At 53.0% G+C, this 22,930-nt stretch overlaps 1 protein-coding gene across 3 annotated transcripts in view; it reads left to right on the forward strand.

Moving 5' to 3' along the window:
- TAF4 (TATA-box binding protein associated factor 4) overlaps positions 1-22,930 on the forward strand; it is a 69,600-nt gene that overhangs the window by 42,558 nt on the left and 4,112 nt on the right. For all 3 annotated transcript variants that reach the window (XR_014235734.1, XM_082360281.1, XM_082360282.1), the window contains 11 exons: positions 397-516; positions 1,686-1,808; positions 3,906-3,995; positions 4,517-4,762; positions 6,262-6,409; positions 6,849-6,963; positions 8,947-9,116; positions 9,424-9,554; positions 10,400-10,525; positions 10,972-11,028; positions 11,467-11,586. Coding sequence is in view for 2 of the 3 variants with exons in the window: in XM_082360281.1 (XP_082216407.1) it covers positions 397-516; positions 1,686-1,808; positions 3,906-3,995; positions 4,517-4,762; positions 6,262-6,409; positions 6,849-6,963; positions 8,947-9,116; positions 9,424-9,554; positions 10,400-10,525; positions 10,972-11,028; positions 11,467-11,586 (1,446 nt within the window). In the remaining variant the exon portion in view is untranslated. The remainder of the gene's footprint in view (positions 1-396; positions 517-1,685; positions 1,809-3,905; positions 3,996-4,516; positions 4,763-6,261; positions 6,410-6,848; positions 6,964-8,946; positions 9,117-9,423; positions 9,555-10,399; positions 10,526-10,971; positions 11,029-11,466; positions 11,587-22,930) is intronic.

The following is a 22,930-nucleotide window of genomic DNA, read 5'->3' on the forward strand; positions in this document are numbered from 1 at the left end:
GTGTGCGTGTGACGTCCTGGCTTCCTTGTCACCAGCCTGCCTGCACGAGCCAGGTGACGGGCTTTTCAGTTGGTTTCTCTGTTTGTTCTTTTCAGTTCTGAGACGGGATCTGGTTTGGTTATTAAAAGATTATTTGTTTTGGTCACCATGTGACTTCTAGGATCGACTTCTGACAACCAGGTTCTTCCCGGCCATTGGCTTCGTTTCTGTCAGTTGTTGCTGCAAAATACTGCTTCCTCGGTGCTCAGGAAGGTGGCCCTCGGGGATGCGGTCTGCTGCGGGGCTGGTGTGGTCCCTTGAGGCCACATGTCCCGTGGGGTCCCGCCTGCTACAGGGAGTCTCATGAAGGCCGTCTCCCCGCAGCCTCTATCTACCTTGTGTTTTGGCTTCTCGTAGCCTCAGCTTGTTCTGGGTGGCGCTGCCCAGACACCCTCACTTGGGACGGCGACAGCTGTTCAGACGGGGACACCTCAGCGAACGGTCCCGGGGGCCACCACCACCTCCACAGCCGCTACGGTGAGTGCCGCCTCTCGGCCGCGTTTTGGGGCCATGTGTGTGGTTCGTGCTGCCTCAGAGCGCTGGCCGGCCCGGGGGAGCCACAGCCGCCAACGTGGGGATGCGTTGGGGTCTCCACGGCCCCATATGAGTGGGTCTGAGGGCAGTGGTCTCTGCAGGGCCGCAGGAAGGGTCCACCACCCTACACGAGGCTTTCGGGCCGTGGGGGACGTCTGTGGGATGGAGCCCAGACCAGGTGTGTTCAGAGGGGTGACACAGGGGCTGCACAGCGGTTGCGGTCTGTAGAGCGGCAGTGTTGCCCTCTTAACATTTATCTCCAGCAGTTTTCCTGCACACGTATGAATCTTTAAACCAGTGGGATCGTGCTTTATTTATGACTTAACGTTTTTCATGTTTCTCTGCTGAGTATTTTTCGTCGTCTTTAGTATCTGTGCCATAATTCAGTTTCTTTTATTGTGCACTTAGATAGGTATCAGTTTTTCTTTATGATAAGCAACATCAAGGTGAATGTCTTATAGATCATCTTTTTTACATTTATTGGTTATTAGTTACATTTCTATAAGTAGAATTGCTGGGCTGAGTGAGCTGTAAACTTGGGTCTGTGCCTCCAGAGCACACGTCCTGGTTTATACTCCCATCATCAGGCCGTGAGAGTTACTGCATTTTCCTCAAAGAAATTTAAGAAAAGAAATACACATTTCTTTTTTTTAAAAATAAATTTATTTATTTTACTTATTTATTTTTGGCTGCGTTGGGGCTTCGTTGCTGCGCGCGGGCTTTCTCTAGTTGCGTCGAGCGGGGGCTACTCTTCCTTGCGGTGCGCGGGCTTCTTACTGTGGTGGCTCTCTTGTCGCGGAGCACGGGCTCCAGGCACGCGGGCTTCAGTAGCTGCAGCACGCGGGCTCAGTAGTTGTGGCATGTGGGCTCTAGAGCACAGGCTCAGTAGTTGTGGAGCACAGGGCTTAGTTGCTCTGCGGCATGTGGGGTCTTCCCGGACCAGGGCTCGAACCCGTGTCCCCTGCATTGGCAGGCGGATTCTTAACCTCTGCGCTACCTGGGAAGCCCAGAAATACACATTTCTTATATGACACCCATATCTTAGTTAAAAGCTGTGATGAAAATCTGCCTTTTAAGAGTTTTCCGCTTACATCTTTTTAACTTCTATCCAGGAAACTATGGAGAACGTGAAGAAATGTAAAAATTTTTTATCTACGCTAATAAAACTGGCTTCATCTGGTAAACAGTCTACAGAGACAGCCGCTAACGTGAAAGAACTGGTACAGAATCTGCTGGTAAGAGCTCTGTACGCCGGCCCTTCTGCCTTAGAGCGCTGTACTTGGCCATGGGGGGCGGGGCGCGGCCGGAGTCTGGGCCCCTCTGCCCACCACCCTGCCATCCGCTCGCCAGCCTGGCTTCTTGGAACCTCACAGCAGGACGGCTTCCCTAGGAGCTCCTTTTCCGCCCCGTCAGTCGCTCGGCATGTTGGCCGCAGAGGAGCGATGTAAATTCACCAGATGGAGGGTGTTTAAAGGCCCTCGCTCACTCCTCCACCTGCTCTACCTTTTTCACGGAGGGTTTTTTTTTTTTTTTTTTAATATTTATCTATTTGGTTGTATGGGGTCTTAGCTGCGGCTCACAGGCTCCCTAGTTGCGGCAGGTGGGCTCCCCAGTTGTGGCATGCGAACTCTTAGTTGTGGCATGCATGTGGGATCTAGTTCCCCGACCAGGGATTGAACCCGGGCCCCTGCATTGGGAGTGCGGAGTCTTATCCACCGTGCCACCACGGAAGTCCCTTTCACGGAGGATTTTAAGTGATACAGAAGCGGAAAGCAGAATGACAGCCCTTCTGGGCCACCTGCGGGCTTCATCAGTCATGAGTTCTTATATGACTTTGCATCTGCTGCGCCCCCGTTGCCACCCACAACCCCTCCCCAGTCTCATAAATATTTCAGCACGGATGCCTGGACATAACCTGTGAACACAGGATCCCTCGCAGCCCCCAGGTGCCCAGAGGCTGAGTCCAGTGTTGCCTGCAGGGCTCGGTCAGAGTCGGTCAGGTCCACCTGTGGCAGCTGCCTCTGTGTCGCCGGTAACCTGGGGGTCCCCTCCTTCCTGCTGTTTTCCTTTCCTCTCGGTTTCTCTTTGCAAGGAAACCTGGTGGCTCAGCAGACGGGCTGTTGGACGTTTCTGTCCTGCTGGTGGGTTTGCCGGCTCAGACCCTCTGCTCGCAGCCTCCCTTCCGTGCCGAGGGCTTGGGCTGGAGGGGAGCCACCCTCGGGGGCTGGCTCTGCGCCGTCTCTGCAGACCACGTGGGTTTGGGGCCGGAAAGGAATGAAGTCCCGCTCTCACAAGCAAAAATGATCGCTTCAGATGCTCCTTAAATCTTTTCAGGAAACTCAGAGGTTGAAAAATAATCTCTCCTGCGAGGAACAAGAATTCCCAGCTTTTTGTTTGTTTTAATTATAACAATTTTACCTTCTAATGAAAATTTCTAATTAAATAAGTGCCGTTCCCTTTCTTCCCACGGTCCTTTGTCTGTGGTCCCTCCCCGGCGCTGGAAGCGTGGGCTCGTCTCGTCGACTGTCCCACCCCCCCATCCCCTCACCTCCAGATGAGCCCAGTGCCGTCCCCCTTGTGCTGCGCCCTTATCAGGGCGCCGGGACCCCCCGTTCCGCCCTTGTTACAGGACCTCTTTGCAGCCCTGGCCACTCCCCCCTTGAACTGGGCCCAGTCAGCCATGGGCTTGGCTGCTGGTGGTAGGTGACCTCGAGTGAGAGGGCGCAGGTGGGCAGAGTTTGTCTCGTAGGATTCCCAGGTGTCGGCAGAGCCGGCTGGGACGGTGCTGACCCCTCCCGGGTGCCCGTGCTGTCCCATCCCCCAGCCCGCACACCCGGATCGCTTTGGTTTCCAGAGCGGGGTCTGGGCCCTCTCGTCTGGGCGCTCGCTTCTCCCTGCCGGCGCCCCAGCTGCTCTGGGGTCTCGGCGTAGGTGTGGTCTCTCTGGGTAAGGGTGTCCCTGGTCTGCGGTACCTTCCAGCTTGGTCACGAGGGTACTTTTAGGCTAGTCTGTCACCTGGCAAAATGCCTGACCTGCGGTGGGTTAAGGTGCCACGTAAATGTCCCGTGGGAGCTGGCGTACGGGAGTCGTGGAGTGGGCCAGTGAGCCCCGATGGGGCGGGGCGCGGGGAGGGCCGGGGGCCTCAGCCACGCCCGGGAACCCGTGTCAGCTGAGCACGTGGCCCCTGGGCCCGCCCGCACCTTCGTCCAGCGCAGGACCTGGCGTGAGGAGCGGCCAGTCCTAAAACGCGAGACCAGAGAAATGCTGCATAAAGTTACGTGTGTGCGAGTTTGTATTCGTGGAGGAATTTCAATGTGAATTTTATTTTTAAGGACGGAAAAATCGAAGCAGAAGATTTCACTAGTAGGTTATACCGAGAACTTAATTCTTCACCTCAACCTTACCTTGTGCCTTTCCTGAAGGTAACTTGAAGCCCCCTGCGAGCACCCAGCGTCGGGTGGGGGGCGGGCGTGTCCCGGGGAGGGGTGGGCTCGTACGGGTGTCACCGGTGCGTTTGCAGTTTTCAAGTCCCCTGAGACAGAATGCTAAGTTTTCTCTTTCGAGGCTTCTCTGTAAGTTGCGAGACCCCCGCCCCTGAGGCCACAATGTCGTGTCCCAGCCGGGGGCTGCGAGGGGCCCTCTCCCCGCAGACGAGGGCCCCGCGCCGCTGGGGCGAGGGTGTCGCTCACATGCCTCCACTGCCTTAACGCGCGTGACTGCATTTCAGAAATGGCGCTTCTGGTTTGTTTTTTAAGCAAATTGCAGCCAGTTGTCACTGAGGGTCGCCCTGCTCAGCGGCGGTCGGGGGACAGTGGTTTGGGATGCCGGCACCCGGCGTCCGGGGCGTCTCCTTCAGGCCCCGACCGACGCTGTTTGGCCGAGGACGTGTTCTCGTTTTCTGAGTCGAGGAGGGAGCCAACCCTGTGTCTGTCTTTCCGCCCAGAGGAGCTTGCCCGCCTTGAGACAGCTGACCCCCGACTCCGCGGCCTTCATCCAGCAGAGCCAGCAGCAGCCGCCGCCGGCCTCGCAGGCCACCACCGCGCTCACGGCCGTGGTGCTCAGCGGCTCGGTGCAGCGCACGGCCGGGAAGACGGCGGCCACCGTGACCAGCGCCCTCCAGCCCCCTGTCATCAGCCTCGCGCAGCCCGCGCCGGTGGGCGTCGGCAAGCAGGGGCAGCCCACGCCGCTGGTATGGAGGCCAGAGCCTTGCCCTGCTCCCCCGCGTGTGCCCGGCCGCCCGTGGCTCAGAGAGACTGCCAGGGAGAACCTGGGGCGGGATCCGAAATAGTGAGGTGTCAGCCAGGGGCCGAGGCCCTGCAGCTTTGGAATTTATTTCTCAGTAAAACGAAATAAGCCTACTGAATTTTGCCCTTTGGCACGTCCGTTGTCTGTACTGTTTCGGGCGTCCCTGGTTTAAATGGACACAGTGTGTTTGCAGTGGATCTTTTAGCTGGACGTTATCTTTGATTAGGAGCAATGGCCCAAATACACAAAGCCGACGCTAAGTGCTTGGCGCTGGACCCGTCAGGTTTCATGGTCTAGAGCCCAGCTCTGCAGCCGTTGTTTGGGGCTCAGAGATCCTCGGGAGGCACGGCTGCTGAAGGTGGATTTATCTGTGGTTGGGATCCAGGGTTCTGGTCGTGTAGTTATAGAAAAGGGTGTCTCTGCTGGGAAGAGTTGAGGATTGAACGTGCTCCTGCAGGCAGATGGGGTTCGCCCAGTGTAGAAAGGCAGTTGCTATTTTTTTTTTTTTTTTTTAAATTTCAAAGGGATTTGTTCCTATACAGACAGTTAAAAAAAATTAAAACAACGCAGGTCCTCACGTCACTTTCGTAGGTTGTGGAGTGTATTTTACGATAATGCTCAAGTGATAACCAGGTGGGCAATCAGAGTCATGAAGGGTGGTGGTCTCTCACCTGCTCAAGTTAAAATCTGCATTTGTTCTTGCCTTGATTGGTGGTGAGGAAGACAGGCTCCCACGGGAGGTGGAGCCGTGTGTGTGCTTCGGCCAAAGCGCGGGTGTGAGATCAGGGCTCGCTCGCATGCCCCTCACTGGAGGGGTGGAGCTCTGCCGCACCCTTGCAGAGTCGGGCACCACCGGTCCATCACCTGCTTCCCTTGAAGGCCGTAGGGATGTGAAACCTGGAGGCTCTTCCCTGAGTTTGTGGCAAAACTTGGCCTGAACCTCCTGCAGGCAGTCGTGTGTCTGCTCATTCTGGACAGTGTGAATTTTCATAGGTTTTGTTGCAGAAATGGCTGGGCCCCGGGCACCACCCATCCCTCCCCGAGTGCGCTGTAACATAAGAGTGTGCGCACCAGGTGACCTTCGTAAAATTCAGCAGCTGGATTCTGATCCAGCCCTAGAGACTCTGGAAGGGATCAGGGGGCGCCCCGGCACCTGTGCTCACATCTGGGGAGAAGTCGGCTGTTCCACGCTGGTTCGCAGGCTCAGTAAACACTGTCCTCCAGGCGCTGGCCTCAGGGCCCCGTGTGTGGCTTCCGAGCAGTTAATCTGTCTCCAGGAGCTTGCAGCCGTGGCGCCTGATGCAGTGCCCCCGGCTGACCCTCCTGGTCCTCCCGGAAGGCTGCCCACCCCCGCCCCGGGCAGGGAACAGGTGTGGGAGCCCCCTCGGGCGGTGGGGACGGGGGTGGGTTGTGTGCTCACGTGCCCCGTGGGCTCTGCCCCAGGTGATCCAGCCGCCGCCCAAACCTGGAGCGCTGATCCGGCCGCCGCAGGTGACGCTGACGCAGACGCCCATGGTGGCGCTCCGGCAGCCCCACAACCGCATCGTGCTCACCACGCCCCAGCAGATCCAGCTGAACCAGCTGCAGCCAGGTGAGGGCCGGCGGCCGGGCCGCTCTGCCCAGGACCCCGTCTCCCTGTTTTTTTAATTGTGGTGAAACTCACGTAACATAAACTTGGCCATTTTAGCCACGTGAACAGGTGTACAGTTCAGTGGTGTTAGTACATTCACAGGGTTGTACGGGCATCGCCCGGTCAGTACGATTTTTACAATTACACATTCAGGACTGGGTTCTTACCTACATTTCAAAAAGTTTGATGAGATACAGGAAGGCAAATGCGTGAGAGATGCTGCTTACGTTTTTACTCTAATCTAGAGTTAGTAACCCAACGTTTCTGACGTTTTAGGAAGCTTCCTTGTGGTGGGCGGGGGGTAGTGGCCCTCCCCGCAGCCCACCTGGCACCGGGGACGGCAGTGTCTCCGCTTCCGAGTCCGTGCGCGGGGGGCATACCCTCGTCTCTTGTTTTGCAGTCCCTGTGGTGAAACCTGCCGTGTTACCTGGAACCAAAGCTCTTTCTACTGTCTCGGCACAAGCAGCTGCTGCACAGAAAAACAAGCTCAAGGAGCCCGGGGGAGGCTCGTTTAGGTAAGGAGTGAGCCCGTGGCTCAGGAGGCACCCGGAGGGAAGGGCCTCGCCCGGTGGCCGTTGGTGCTTTGAGGCTGCGTTCATTCCCTACACACACGCACACACGCACGCACACGCACACACACACGCGTGCACACACGCACGCTGTGTGCGTGTTTTCCCCCAGAGCAGCTCAGGGACATTTGCCGCAGACAGGGCGGGATGGCAGAGCAGCTGACCTTCCGCGCGAACCAGTGGGAGAGTTGCGTCTGTGATACGATGGCTCAGCCTTCCGAGCGCATCACAGTCATCACAGAGGGCGCTTCTGTGTCCTGCTTTCAACCTCAGACCCTTCAGAGATGCTGTGCTTTGGTCTCTTGACGAGCAGCTGGTCTGGGCGCCGCCATAGGAAGGGCCGCAGCGGCTGCTTTGGTTCGGATCCAGCAAAGTGCACGTGTCGGGGGACCTGGGTGGTCCTTCCCGTCCCTTCCCAGACGCTTCGTCCCTCAAGCGGTTAGGGAGCAGGGCAGGTGTTGGCAGTGCTGGAGCGTGGTGGCCTGAGCCGGGGTCGGCCTCCAGGCAGGGCGAGGCGGTGGGTGCCTGGCACCGCCTGGCACGGAGGGCGGGGGCCCACGGGTGGGGAGGACGTCCACGAGCGAGAGGGCGGGTGGCGGAGATGGGAGGACCTGCCGTCCACCTGCAGGTGCGAGGGAGTCAGAAACGCAGAGAGGAGCAAACGAGGCGAGCCGGGGGGTTGGGTCGGGCTGGGCGTCCGGCTGTGGATGCTCGGGAAAGGCTATGGCCGGAGCCGCCCACTCTGCCACTGGGGGGGCCTGGGATTGGTGACACCACGATGGCAGCAGCACACCCAGTGCCCAGGGCTCGTCTAAAACCGCTTCCCCCGCAGTGACCAGGGTGCCTTAGGGGGCTGCTGATTCCAGGCCGGAGTCGGGAGGGCGCAGGACGAGTTAGTGCACTTTGTTTGGTCAGAAAACAGTGCTCGAGGGTCAGAGTTCCCAGAAGCCCCCAAGTGGCCCCCTCCCGCCGGCCGTGTCTGTAGTGACGTTGTATCTGCTGGATAAGACAGGAACCCGAGCCCCTAGAAACGAGTAAGTGGGTGGTTTAGGGGAACGGGATTTGCACAGTCTCAGACCACCTCCCCCGAGGTCCTCGTAACTGCACAGGGAGGGAGGGGCGCCCCGACAGCAGGGAAGCCGGGCAGGGCCCCCCTGCGCTGGAGCTCCGTGTGCAGGGTGAGCAAGGCCCCGTGACTCGTGTGAAATTCCTGCCAAAGGTGCATTGCCCGCATCTCGTCACAAAGGGACGTCCGTCAGAGGGAAGACGAGGACATGCTGCAGAACAGCTGGCCTGTGACCTTCCAGGTGTCAGGGGCATGAGAATCAGGGAGGGGCTGCAGAGACGTGACAGCAAAACGCAGCTCGTGGTTCTGAGCTGGACCCTTTGCTGTGGGAGACGCTATAGGGACCGTTAGCCAAACCTGGGGGTCTGGGTGTGGCTGGTGGCCTGGTTTCAAAGGCCATCCCCCTGGTTCTGTAGGGGGTGCCTCTGTCCACAGGGAGCCACACTTCCGTGTCCCGGGGGGTGGGTGTCAGGTCGGCCGCTCACCCTCAAGTGATTCAGGGGGAAAAAGTCCTTTATACTGTACTCCAGCTTTTCTGAGAGTTTGTGATTGTATTAAAAATAAATTAATGCTGTGAGATCATTTAAAAAAGGTTTCACAGAACAAACTCCTTGAAGCAGTGAGTAGGTGCTGTGCTGTCTGTGAACTTGGCGTTGACATCTATGTGCAAAGACTCCCATTCTGCCGTACCTTCGGGTGGGTCTTCCTTTAAAAGAACAGATTCGCTTGCAGGCGACCGCCTTCGTGCTCAGGTGACGGCAGTGTGGGGGAGCCGCCCCTCTGCCCGCCGAGTTGGGGCCACCCGCATGTGCCTCCTTGGCGGCCCTCGTTCGGCTAGACCCACCTCCTCTTCTTTCCTGAAGGGACGACGATGACATCAATGACGTAGCGTCGATGGCCGGCGTGAACCTGTCGGAAGAAAGTGCGAGAATATTGGCTACGAACTCTGAGTTAGTGGGCACCCTGACGCGGTCCTGCAAAGACGAGACCTTCCTCCTCCCAGCGCCTCTGCAAAGAAGAATATTAGAAATAGGTATGGCCCTGTCTCTTACCGGCCCTGGGATGTCTGGCCTCCACGCGTGGGCTTGGCGTGGACCACGGCTGCGGTGCTCCGCGTGGAGCTGTCCTGGGCTTCGGGGGGGGACACCCCTTGTCCCTTGTCACCTGTTTTGCCAGGGTTGTGCTTTCGTGGGGTTGGCGGTGACGTTCTCAGGTCGTTGAAGCAGGTGTAGACCACCCTTGACCCTCAGGTTGCACAAAGCGGTAACTGGGGGATAAGGGAAAAACAGTGAAGGAAAGAAAAGAGCTTCAGTGATTGTAAAGTATCGCCTGTTCCCCAGGTAAGAAACACGGCATAACAGAGTTACACCCGGACGTGGTGAGTTACGTGTCACACGCCACGCAACAGAGGCTGCAGAACCTTGTAGAAAAGATATCAGAAACGGCTCAGCAAAAGAACTTCTCTTATAAGGTAACCCGCCGTTTCCTGGAGGGGATGCCCCGTCGCCCCTCCTGGGTCTGGTGCTGCCTGGAGGGCACGGGGGAAGCGGCCGAGCGTTGAGCTTGTTTTGAGTTTTTCCCAGGACGGGATTTTGGGAAGACGCCACTTCCTCCAGCCCCGTGGTGCGCTGCGTGCTCTCCGCCGGGCTGCGGAAGGGGGATGCGGGGATCCGACCTCCGGGTTAGGGAGCCGACCTTCTGGGTCCGGGCAGGCGGCATCCTCAGCTCCGGAGATGGTGGACCCTCCTGCCCGTTTCCACGCGGCGGGGGGGGGCCCCAGCAGCTGCGCAGGCCCGAGCTGTCCGTGCAGACGCGAGGGGCTCTGGCTCACCTGCGCTGCCGGGACTCAGAGTGGTGCCCCGTCGTGTGCTGTGGAGGGCCGGCTCGCCGCAGCCCGGCCTCGCACAGCAGGCTCAAGGCAGAGCCCGCCTTGCTCTTCGGTCACGCAGACCCTCTTTCAAGGGCACCGTGGAGCGGCCAGGCACTGCCTGCGCAACGTTGGAAGTACAAGCCTGTAGCCATTTTGCTTTGAAGATACTTTTTATGCTATTAGAAAAAAATTTTAAATGCCACTTAAAAAAGGCAAATGATACCAAAGTGTATAAAATGGACACTTGCCCGTGAGCCCCCGGACGACTTGCCTGAGACGGCGTGTGCGCGTCCAGAGCACTTGAGAAGCAGAGCCTGTCGGGGACGAGAGGGGCTTGGGTCTGCGCGCCCGCCCGGGGAGGGGGCCGAGGGAGGCGGGAGGCGGTGCGCGGACTGTCCGGCTGGGTCCCCAGGTTCGGGACAAACAGCCGTTTCGCTTTTTTCTAGGACGATGACAGGTACGAGCAGGCAAGTGACGTGCGGGCTCAGCTCAAGTTCTTTGAGCAGCTTGATCAGATCGAGAAACAGCGGAAGGACGAGCAGGAGCGGGAGATCTTGATGCGGGCAGCCAAGGCAAGTGCTCGCGCTCCACTCAGTTCTCCCCTCTCCACCCTGGGCGCTCGCAGACACCCTTGGGGTTTCCAGGAGCCGGAGCAGGGTTTGGGGCTGGCCTCGATGACACGTGCGCGGGGTTAGGAGCGGAGCTGGGGCGGGGAGCCTCCGGACCTCAGCAGGTCACCCAGCGCGTGGGGCAGGTCCCTTACCTGAGCCCGGAGCCCTGCGGGCTGCCCTGGCCCACCGTCCTCAGGTCACATCAGACCATGGCGTGCTTCTTACGTCCAAATGGTATTGATTTTCATGATGATAAATGTTCATCTGTTAGCTGTAAACGCTTAAAAATTTAATGCATTCTGTCACGTGACTTAGATGTCATTACGTCACGAATAAGATAACATATCTGTCAGGTGATGAACGTTTAGGTCACAACTTATCTTTCTTTTTTACCTGTTTGAAAATAGTCTCGATCCAGACAGGAAGATCCAGAACAGTTAAGGTTGAAACAGAAGGCAAAGGAGGTAAGCGTTTTCAGTCCAAGAATCTGCACTCACCGCACACTTGAAAATATGTTTGCATTCAACCTCAGCACCTAACAGGAGAGAGAGAGAGGCTGAGAAAGCGATGGTATCTCTGCACAGTAGGCCTTCCTGTAGCGATTTATGATGTTTGCAAAAGTGTTTTCCTGTGCTTTTAAACTTCCAGGTAATTTCTCATTTGGTGCAGTCCAGTCTCTGTACTCTCAAAATTTGCTCATATTTTCTGAGCTTTTAAAGATGAGCATCTATTGCTTTACTGTTTTTCTGATTGCAAAATGTGCTTACTGTTTAAAAAAAAAACAGTCAAATTAAATTTTAATTTAGGAAAATTTAGAAAACCCTTTGGTGTCTACGTATTACTTTTGTAGTAAGAAAAAATGTGTGTGAGATGACAGTCCCTGTTTCCTTTTCAAAACAAAGATGCAGCAACAAGAACTGGCACAGATGAGGCAGCGAGATGCCAACCTCACAGCACTAGCTGCCATCGGGCCCAGGAAAAAGAGGAAAGTGGACTCTCCGGGACCGGGATCGGGAGCAGAGGTACCTCACAGTTGCAGGGACGGGGGCTGGAAGGGCCTCGGGGCACCTGCGTCCCGCCCGCCTCTGCAGGGAGTCAGGCACGCCGAGAACGGGCTGTCGTTCGCGCACATGTTGTCTCACCGCCCTTGGAATACTTGTTTTCTCGATACATTCGATACTCTATATTCAAATCAACCCGTTTGTGGATATCACGTGAGCAAGAAGTTCTTTGCATGAGGAAGTTTGATCACTGTAGCTTAACATGATGAGATTTAGACTGACTTTGAAGAGAACATGGGGAGATTCCGTCAGAAGACTGACCTTTGTGGGGCTGACTGTTCTCCCTGAGTAGTGGGGTTAGCATGAAGGAAGGTTGTTGCCTGTTTCTGTGTGTCCAAATTTTGTTAGTTTCTTGTTTTGTTTGCTGTCGTATCTTTATATGTAATGACAAACCCAACTTTAAAGTATTGTTATTTTTTCTTCAAACTGCCAGTTGCTTTACAAGTAAATCACAGGAAGAAAGAAAACATCGTCTTTTATATTTACCTGCTTATTTACCATTTCTGGTGTTTTTCGTTCCTTCGTCCCAAGTTCCAGGCTTCCATCAGCAGTATTTCCCTTTGGCTTGAAGGACAGCATTTAGCGTTTCTTGTAGTGCAATCTGCTGGTGATGGATTCTTTCAGCTTTTGTTTACCTGAAAATGGTTGTATTTCGCCCTCAAAAGTTTGAATGAAGTTTTCCCTGAATGTTGACAGTTTGTTTTTTTTTCTTTCAGCTCTGTTTTTTTAACTTCAGGTTAATTTTCTCTCACATTCTTGAATAAGCCGAGCAAGTCCAGATACACATCACTTAATTTTATAGAATGACCGACTAACAGGGATAAGTGATTGTAAGAACGTTAGCCATCCTTCACGTTTTTCCTCTACTCCTTGAATCCTGTCTTAACTGCTGGTCTCTTTCTTTTTTCCAAGGAAACTCCTGTTCTCATTTAGCCATGTTTTCTTGTTCCAGATCACAAAAAAGATGGGAGATCTCCCAGAGTGTTTTGCAGAATTGCAGAGCTCTTATTCTTAGACCTGAAAACAGCCGTAACGTGTGACCGTCGTTGTCCTTGAAGACGTTGTTCCGTCGTATTCAGGGCCCCACTGTGATTTCAGTGCTTGTTTCCTGTCACGTGTGTCACTTCTCCAGCTGTTTTGAGGTGATCGTCTTACTTCTTAGAAGTTCGTCTGTGTGGTGCTTAGACTTGGTTCTCTTGCTGGTCACTCTGCTTGGGCTTCTCTGAGCTTCTTGGATCTGTAGGTCAGTAGTTTTCCTCAAATTTGCAACACTTTGGCCTTTATTTCTTCAGAACTTTCTCTGTTTCAGTCTTTTTCTGTTGGGATTCCCAGTTATACCTCTGTTAGATCTTTTGACATTGCCCTGTGGGTCTCCGAGTCTGTATTTGTTTTTCTTTAGTCACTTCTTCCTCTGTTCGGACTGGATCATTTCTACTGATCTGTCTTCAGATTCCCTGTCTTCTCCAGTCAGCTCTGCAGTCTGTCCAGTGAAGTTTTCATTTGTTGATGTATCTGCAGTTCTGGGATTTCCACTTAAGTCTTTTTTATGGCTGCTGATTCTTTGCTGAGATTTCCCTGTCTGCTCACTTACTGAGGCCACATTTTCCCAACATTCTTTGAACCTCTCTGTAAAAGCTGCTCTAATGGTTTTGTCAAGTCCGACACCTGGGGCGTCTCGATTCGGCCTCTGTCGACTGCTTTTTCCTTTGACCGTGGGTCACAGTTTCCTGTCGCTCTGCACGTCTAGTCGTTGTGGCTTGGATGCTGGATTTTGTGGATGACATGTCGTCATCCTCTGAAGAGTATTGACTCTTGTTTTAGTTCAGCTCCTGGCTGCTCATCTTGAACTTGTGTGTCTTGTGTCTCACTTTGGTGTTCAGTAGGGTCTGTGGAAATCCCATGATGTTTCTGAGCTCCCTCACCCAGTGGGGCTCACCCTGCAGACTTGCCTTCCCTGTGCAGGTTTTAGGCTCGGTTGGGGTGGGTCTTACGTAGGGTGTGATCCTTACTCCCCGGGAAGGGCCTTCGGCGACTTGGCTGGAAGCTGGGAGGGAGAGCGTCGGGTGGGCTGCACTCCAGCGAGGACTGTCACTCATGCATGTGTTTTGTTTACATCACGTGGCTGTTTCATGCTGTCCTCTCTCCCTGGACCCTTCGTCTTAGTTCCATAAGTAACTCTATGTTTAATGCTAATTACAAGTCTGTGTGGATGTCTGTTTAGTCATTTGGTTTTCTGGATCTTGGTCTCTGTGGGATTGTTTTGGAGTGTTTCATGGGGGCTGCGTTCCCCATATTTGTGCATGTCGATGATGGTTTTGATAGCTAGAAAATCCGTGGCTCACGTTTTCTTTCCTTGAGAATCTATCTTGAGTAAATAGTTACACTAGATAATTTTTTTCCTGGTACGAAAGGTTGCTGTCAGTCTGATGATAGTCTAATTTTATTTCTCGTGTGTTTCTCATGTGTTCTTTCTGCCCAAAGATGCCCACAGAATTCTTTTCCCGTAAAGCCCAGCATTTTACTTGGAGTTGGCTGTCTTGGGTTGTCGTTCTCAGGGAGAGGTTGTGTTCTTTCAGCATATATGCAGTTAAACCTTTCGTATTCAGGAACATTTTCTTTAACGCTTTCTTTGTTTTTGTTTTCCTCTTCAGAGATTCCTGTTACTCATACGTTGTACCTTTTGTATCTGCCATCAGTATTTGTCCTTTTCTCTTTAATCCTTTCAATCTCTCTTTTAAAAAGTTTTATACTCTGTTTATCCTTCTCGCTCTCCTAATTCCTTCTTAAGGTATCATTTGTTGCGTTTATTTGCTCTTGTGTTCTTTTTAGTGTAGTCTTCATTTCTCAAGTGAAATTTTCTTTTGTTTCTAATTTTTCCTTGACTTTGTCACCTCACTTCTGAGTTTCGCTGATTCTGGTTTATGTTATTCTTTCACGCTTTTTATCATTTTCTCGATGTCTTTTAGCTTGTTTGGAAATAGAACATAACAGTTTTGATCTCTTTTTGATTGTGTCTTTTTGGTGTTTTTCATCATCTGTAGGGATGTTGTTCTGCTCCTTATTCTCTTTTTTTCCTAGGGCAGCTTGTCTGGGATTTGACCTTTCTGTGGTTCACTTTTATGTGAATTTTGCTGTCTTGAACCTTTAGGAGGAGGTGGTGTGAAGGTTGGCCACTTCACTGAGCTCCTCTCCTGTTGTTCCCACGTGGCGACGAACTTGCTGTCTGAGATGTCAGGCTCTGCTGCTCCCTGACTCTTACCTGGACCTTTTTGTCTCCATTGTCCCTGTCCTGCTCAGCTTTAATTTCACTCCTCGCAGTTTCTCTTCTGTGTGAGGCCCTGTGCTGCGGGGCCCTGGCAGGTGGGAGGCAGAGTTCCTAGTGGCGGGGCTGCTGTTGAGAGGAGAGAACTCCTGGCTGTAGCTGCCGCTCTCCGGTGAATCTGCCACTCTTCCTGGTGAACACCCGCTGGCTCCCGGGGGCTTTCGGGCCTCGCGGGTGCCCCGCTGCTTTTCCCGCACAGTTCTGAGATAGGCTTGTGGCTGCTCGCCGTTCATCTTCACCGGTTTGGTTGTAAACATTGTCTGCTGGCGTTTGGTTTTGCTTTCTAGTTGCTCTGTGTTTTATATGGCCTTTGGGAAGATTAAAAAAAACTTTGACGCCTCTGGCATCTTCTTCCCAGAATATACTGATTTATGTTTTTCAAAATGTTTTTCTTTTGATTTAGAGTAGTTTCAAACGTATAGAAAAGTTGTAAGAACAGTATAAAAAACTCCATTCAGATTCTCAATTCTGAACATTTTACCACCTTTATTTCATCACCCCCTCTTCACACACACAAGTACGCGTGTGGGATGTTCCATCACCCCTAAATGCTGACAACGCTGGATGTTCTCTTGTGTTACTACTGCACCCACCCCACCCCCCGCATCAGGAAATCAGCCCTGGTGCCCCAGGGTCCCCAGACCTGCTCCCACTTCACCGCCTGTCCTGGTTTCTCTTTGATCCAGGCGTGTGCGGCGTCCAGCTAGCTTGTGGCGTGAACCTCTTCCCAGTCTCCCCGTTCCTGACCGTGTTGAAGAGGGCAGGTCTCTTGTTCTGTAGGATGACCCTTGGCATCACTAGGTGATCTTAGCCTTGATCACCTGGTTAAGTCTGGCTGAGAAAGCAGCTTTCTCCACTGTGTAGTCAGTCAGTCCCTTAGCGTTTATTAGTATTGTGAAAGGAGGTACTCCAGGATCACGCAGGTACTCTGTTCCCATCACACCTCACCCGGCCTTAGCACCCTTGCATGACTGCCACTGCGTCAGGACCGCCAGGCTGGGGGCCAGATTATGATGCTCTGTTTCCATCACGCCTTCCACATTTACTGGTTGCCTTCTGCTGTGAAGAAGAGCTTCTCCCCCTCCCTCCCTCCGTCCTCATTCATTCATGCACTCGTTCATCACTGTGTATGGACGCGTGGATTCCTGCTGTATTCAGAGGGTTGTAATCAGTGCTCTCGTTATTTCTAGATTTGGTCAGTGGAAGCTTCTTCAGGCTGTTTCCTATATCCTTTTGAAACGTTGCCCTCGTCCTGTAAGCATGAGGGGTGTCCAGGTGCCTCTTGTGCTTCCCCTGCCCTCACCCGCAGTGGCACCCAGGAGCCTGCTTCCTTGCGGTGGAGGGTGGTATTTAGAGACCAGTATCTGAGCACTGTGTGTGTGCTGATCGCTACGGGGGTCCCTGCTCCAGGCCCCCAGCAGTCAGAGCCTGGAACATATGTATGTGTACAGGCGCGTGTGTGCGTGCGTGCATGCGTGCCCCTTTCTGTGTCTAGAACAACCCTGTGTGTTCCAGTTGATGCTGAGATTCTAGTCTAGGACCTCAGGGCTTCTTCTAGTCTTCTTCCTTTCCTTACTTTCGAATCCCTTCACAGACAGAGAGGACGCGAGTTCCCGTTATTCTCAATATATTTTTTTTTTTTTTGGCTCAATGTAACCAGTCCCCCAACCACTCTGGCTGCTGGGGTCCCTGTGCTGGGAGGGGAGGGCTCGTGGGAAAGACATGTTGATTAACTTCTGCCTTAGGCGTTTTCTAAAGAAGAGAAAAAGAGCGCGTATTTCCAGACTGATGGGGAGGGCGTGGGCGTGGGGAGGAGTGTGGGGTGAGGGGGCACCTTGAGGAGACGGTGGGAGGGATGCACGTCACCAGAGGTCCTGCGGCGTGGCTGCGTACGTTGCTGGTTGTGCCTGATTTTGGTCTTCAGGGATACTTGTGAGTTATATGTGTGACAGTTAATACGAAATCTGGAATTTAAAAAGTCCTTCATATGCCTTTCTTCATCAGAGCTAAGGCTTAATTTCTCTTTTTCTTTTTTTAGTTTAGGATTATTTCTTTAGGGTGTGTCTTTAAAAAAAGACAAAAAACTTTATCGTGAACTAATTTTAGACTTGCAGCAAAGTTACGAGAAGAGTAAAGAGAGTTTCTGTATATCCCTCACTCAGCTTACGCTAAGGTGCATCATTGGTGTGATACTACTGACTAAAGACCTCATTTGATTTGGTCTTTCAGAATTTAATTTTAAGTTAAGAAACTCTATATTTTAGAGCAGTTTTAGGTTCACGGCCAAATTGAGTGGAAAGTGCAGAGAGTTCCCATACGCCCCCCCCCCCCCCCCCCCCCGCCTCCCCTCGCACCTGCACAGCCTCCCACGTCATCCACGCCCCCCACCGGATGCTGCGCTTGTTACAGTCGATGAACCTGCACGGACACTTCATCACCACCAGAGTCTGCGGTTTACATCCGGGTTCCCTCTTGGTGTTGCACATTCTGTGGGTTTGGACAGCTGTATGATGGCCTGTATCCACCTTTAGAGTATCATACGGAGTAGTTTCACTGCCCTAAACGTCCTCTGTGCTTCATCTGTTCATCCCTCCCTCCCCCCAGCCCCTGGCAACCCCTGATCTTTTTACTGTCTCCATAGTTTTGTCTTTTCCAGAGTGTCGTAGAGTTGGAATCATATAGTCTGTAGCCTTTTCAGACTGGCTTCTTTCACTTAGTTAAATGCATTTAAGGTTCCTCCGTGTCCTCTCGTGGCTTGGTACCTCATTTCTCTCTTTTCAAGGCTGAATAATATTCCACTGTCTGGATGCACCACAGTTTATTTATCCATCACCTGCTGAAGGACATCTTGGTTACTTCCAAGTTTTGGCCACTGTGAATAAAGCTGCTATAAATACCCATGTGCAGGCTTTTGTGTGGACGTGAGTTTTCAGCTCCTTTGGGTAAATACCAAGGAGCACAATTGCTGGTTCGTATGGTGAGAGTATGTTTAGTTTTGTAAAAAATTGCCAGACTGTCTTCCAGAGTAGCTGCTCCACTTTGCGTTCCCGTCAGTTACGGATGAGCGTTCCTGTTGCTCCACCTCCTCACCAGCATTTGGTGTTGTCGGTGTTCTGGGCTCTGGCCGTCCTAATAGGTGTGTCGTGGTGTCTCATTGCTTTAACTTGCATTTCCCTGATGCATGATCTGGAGCATCTCTTCATGTGCTTCTTCTTTGGCGAGGGGTCTTTTAAGGTCGTTGATCCATTTTAAAAATTAGGTTGTTTGTTTTCTTGTTATTGAGTTTTCAGAGTTCTTTGTGTAGTTTGGATGAGGTTTTTTTTTTTTTTTTTTTTTAACCAGTTATGTCTTTTGCAAATGTTTTCTCTGTATTTGATTGTTACCATTCTCCACTGAAGATGTAGGATCCCATCCAGTACCCCTCCTGGCATTTGGTCACCATGTCTCTGTAGCCTCCTCTGGTCTGTGATGGGTCCGCTGTCTTTCCCTGTCTTTCCTGATCTTGACACTTTGAAGAGTGTGTGTCGGTTATTTGGTGGAAGGTCTCTTAATTTGGGCTCATCTATGTTTCCTCTTGATGAAACCCAGGTTGTGTAATTTGGCTAGAATGTCGCACCAGTGATACCGTGTCCTCAGTGCGTCGTATCAGGAGGTACGTGACATCTGTGTGTCCCGCTGCGGGTGATCACTTTGAACACTTGGTTCTAGGGGGGTCGCAGCATCTCCGCTGGAAAATCTGTGTCCCTTTGTGATGAAGTGTCTTGTGGGAAATGCTGAGGGACCGTGCCCTCCTGTTCTCATTGGCACGGCTGCGCCCCGTGTGCGGTGCCCGCAGGCCGACAGGCTCTCCTCCTCCTCTGTCCCCCGTTTGCTGGTTGGAGTTCTGCCAGCCCTGCTTGGTCCTCGCGAGCCCTTCAGTTGGGTCCTCTGTCCTGTTGACGTAACCTGTCACCTTCTGAAGGGTTCTTACTCTCTCACGTCACAAATGTTCCAGGCTTACCTTATATTTTTCCTGCCCTAACAGTGGAATCAACCGTTTCTCCGCAGAGCCGTGGTTCTTTTTTGTTGGGACGTGTGTGCAGGGACCAGGTCTGGGCACCGGTGTGCTCGGGCCCCTGGGTGTCTTGCTCCAGCCCCCACGGGGGTACAGCTGGGGATACGTGCGCCACCCCACCTGTGTTTTCCGTGTCTGTACTGAAGGCGGTGGGTCCAACCTGACGTGACAGGCCCTCCGAGCCGTCCCGCGTCCCAGGTGGGAGGCCTGACTCTCATCGTCCCGGTGGGTTTGCTCTTTGTCCCACCCTACTTTGCAGATAAAAAGGAGATCCAGAACTGCTAAGCCCTGTGAGAAGGAAGTGGCTGACCATCCAGAGTAGCATGTGTCTGCCCAGTTCTTTCCGTGTGTAGCCCTGCAGCGCCCCCGAGTTCCGCATCCTCAGCGCCGCGGAGTTACCTGGATGAGCCCTTTCCCGCTGCCCCTCAGCAGGCCGCGTCCCTCCGGTGGCACAGCTGGGCTCTCCTCCTGCTGTCTGTCCTCCGGTGCGGCCCCCCCGACCCCCGCTTGCATTTAGTTGTTTATTTGGGGGTTCTCAGGGCCAGAGCTGTACAAAAGACTGTGCCCCCAGCAGTGCCGTCTCCTCCCCCTCAGACGCAAGCGTGTGTTTTGCGATTTCCGCCTCTCTCGCGGGAGCATAGTGCCTGCGCCTTGTGCAGTGGGCCGTTTTCACTTCGCGTACTCTGGAGCGCACTCCGGGCCGTGTTGTGGCGGTGCTCCCCGTTCTTCACAGCAAGCGGGGTGCTTCTCCGCACCCACGTGCCTTGGGCGACCCCTCCCTTGTGCACGGATGGTGCTGTATTCTTGGGGGGGTGTGTTGTGGGGCGAAGGTAAGTGGGTCGGTAGTTCCGTTAGGAATTGCCAAGCTCCCCTCTGGAGGGTCGCGCCAGTTCACACCCGCCGGTGGTGAAGGAGAGGGCCTGTCTCCCCACAGCCTCCCAGCGTGTGTTGCCACAGTTTGTAATTTTGCTGATCTCTTGGGCAACAGGGGTGCTCAGCTTCAGTGAATGTGCTGTGGGTGCTTGAGAACAAGGCGTATTCTTAGGCAGGGTGTAGGACTTGCTGGGTTTATATGGGGTGCACCTTACCGATTATGCCCACTGTGTCTTTGCTTATTTTTGTCCACGTGATGTGTTTTGTGCTGGATGTGGTGTCCCAGAGCCTTCCGTTGTTAGTGTGTTTTTGTCTTTTTTTTTTTTTAATAAATTCATTTATTTATTACTTATTTTAGGCTGTGTTGGGTCTTCGTTGCTGCACGCGGGCTTTTCTCTAGTTGTGGCGAGCAGGGGCTACTCTTCATTGCGGTGCGTGGGCTTCTCTGCAGTGGCTTCTCTTGTTGTGGAGCACGGGCTCTGGGCATGCAGGCTTCAGTAGTTGTGGCGCGTGGGCTCAGTAGTTGTGGCTCGCGGGTCCTAGAGCGCAGGCTCAGTAGTTGTGGCGCACGGGCTTAGTTGCTCCGCGGCATGTGGGATCTTCCCGGGCCAGGGATTGAACTCGTGTCCCCTGCGTTGGCAGGCAGATTCTTAACCACTGAGCCACCAGGGAAGTCCTTGTGTTTCTGTCTTTATCTCCTTGCATCTCCTGCAGTTTTTGCTTTGTATGGGAGTTGCCGTGTTATTTGGTACATAAATATCTGTAAGTGTTACATGTTCACCGTGAGTTGTGATTTTTACCATTGAAAAGTGTCTGCCTTTGCCCAGTGGGCTTGATGTCTCCTTTGTCCTCAGTCAGGGCCATTACCCCTGCTCTCCTGTTTGCATCACCCTGGAAAACCTCCATTCTGCTTGATTTGTAGCTCTTCCTTTAGGTATGTCTCTTGTGTAGAGCACACGGCGGGGTCTTGTTTTCTGAGTCCAGTCGAAAAGCGTTTTCCTGTCACAGGTGGGTTAAGCCTGTCATCTGTATTGATGTAGCTGACAAAGTGGGTTCTGACTCGGTCACAGTATTTTATGATGATGTGTATATTTTACAGTTGCTGTGTTTTTTGGTGAGATGTGTAGTCTTTGCTCCTTAATTAAGATTTTTGTTTGTGTTTAGGAAGGTTTGTAACTGTGCTCTGGTGGTTGCTTTTGTATGTGAGCGTTTCTGGGCGTCCTCAGCCCCAGGTTTTCACGTGCGTTTCCTGTTCGGCTTGCGTCAGCGTTCTCCTCGGCTCCCCGGTGGCCACACCGCATCCGGAGCCTGTGGTGTCCCCTTCCCGTTCCCTTTCGTGCTTGGTTACATCATTTCTACCTTGTCACAGCACTTGACGTTTCCCAGCCTCTTCCTCACCTCTGCTGTAGCACCAGCTACGTGTTTATATATTATAAATGCTTACTTCTGCGTTTTTCTGAGGTTTCCCCGCTCTTCCCTTGTTGGGACGACCCCTGCCTGCGGCTGAGCCTTCGCGAAGCTCAGGTGCAGAGTGCCCTGATGTCTTGCAAGTTGAAACGGTTTTTCTGTGGCCTTGATGTGTGGAGGACGGTTAGGCTGGATATAAAAATGTTGGTTCACTCTTGCTTTCAGTGATTTTTTCAGTGCTGTTCCATTGCTTTCTGTGTTGGTTTGGGAAAGCCGGATGCCAGGTTAATTCTCTCGTCTTGATGGTTTATTTTCTCTTTTTACCTGGAGGCCTTTTCTTTATCTTGGAAAGCTGACAGTTTTATGAGGCTTTGTCGAAGTTGATTTTTATGGGTTAATTTTCCCAGGTGCCCACATGCCCTTTCAGTGTGTAGGTTTGTTTTTTTCTGTTTCTTGAAAGTTTCCTTGGATTATAGTTTGAGTATTAACCTCTGCCCGCACACTTGTCTTCCTTCTCCGGGGGCTCTGACGACTGAGTACATGTCCTCTTTGCTTGTCTTCCTTTTCCCCTGTTTTTTTCCTGGCCCTTTAATTTATTTTCTTTGTCTCATTTTTATTCTCTTGTTTCTCTGCCTTTCTTCTTTGCCTCTTACTACATTTTTATTCGAGTCTTTTCTCCCCTGAGCACCTTACAGTTTATATTAATTTCTGAGATAGTTTTGTCCTTTTTTCTCATTTCTTTCTTGTGTCAAATCAACTCTCATTTCTTTCTGGTTTTCAATCCATTTTCCCCCTAAGTTTTGAGTTTTTGACTCAAGGTGATTATCATATCCTCAAATGTTTAAGTATACTTTTTTTGTTGAAAGCGTTGTCTTACAGTTTTCTTGTTTTTTCAGACGGAGTTTGTCTCTGATACGTGTGGAGTTTAATTTTCTGACTTTTTGCAGTGGTTCTTTGTGGACCTGCTTATCTTCCTCTTGTGCATTTTCATGGTTTGGGTGTTTACAAGATTCGCTGTCCGATGGTGCCCTCTCCTGACAGTTCTCCAGAGCCCGGTGGCTTCGCAGGTGTCTGTCCGAGGGAGAGGAGGGCTGAGTGTCCTCTGGTGGCGAGGCCCTGTGCCTGCCGGACCCTGCATTCCCCCCCTTACTTCTTTGCCCGCCGCCGCTGCCCAGTTTCAAAGGACTTATCCCAGAAGCTGTGCGCCCTTAGGCCCCCCAGGCCCGCCCTGTCTCTGGTGCTTGGCCTCGTGGAGGCACTGTGGGCCCCGCCCAGGAGCATCGGTCCACGTGGGGACCGGGCCCCGTCCTCATGTTGTGCGGATGCCGTGCCCCGGGTAGGTCTGTGTTTCCCTCCCTGTTCTGGACGGTGCTTGGGGAGACGATGGGAGGTACCGGCGTGAGCTTGTCTTCAGCCTCCTGCGAGTGGCCCTTGTTCTGAGCCGAGTGCCCGAGGGGCCCCATTGCTGCTGCTTTCCACGGCGCCCTCCAGCTGCGTGTGCTGGGCGTGGGCTCCGTCTCATGGACGCGTGTGGGGACCGTGCTGGCCCGAAGAGGAGCAGAGCGGGCGGCGGGGGCCGTGCTGTTGGCGCTGCGACCTCGTCACCCGCCGTCTGGGATGCAGGGGCATCACGTGGGTTAGAGGTGCCC

This window comes from Balaenoptera borealis, assembly GCF_965194805.1.
Source record: "Balaenoptera borealis genome assembly, chromosome: 16".
Taxonomy (NCBI): Eukaryota; Metazoa; Chordata; class Mammalia; order Artiodactyla; family Balaenopteridae; genus Balaenoptera; species Balaenoptera borealis.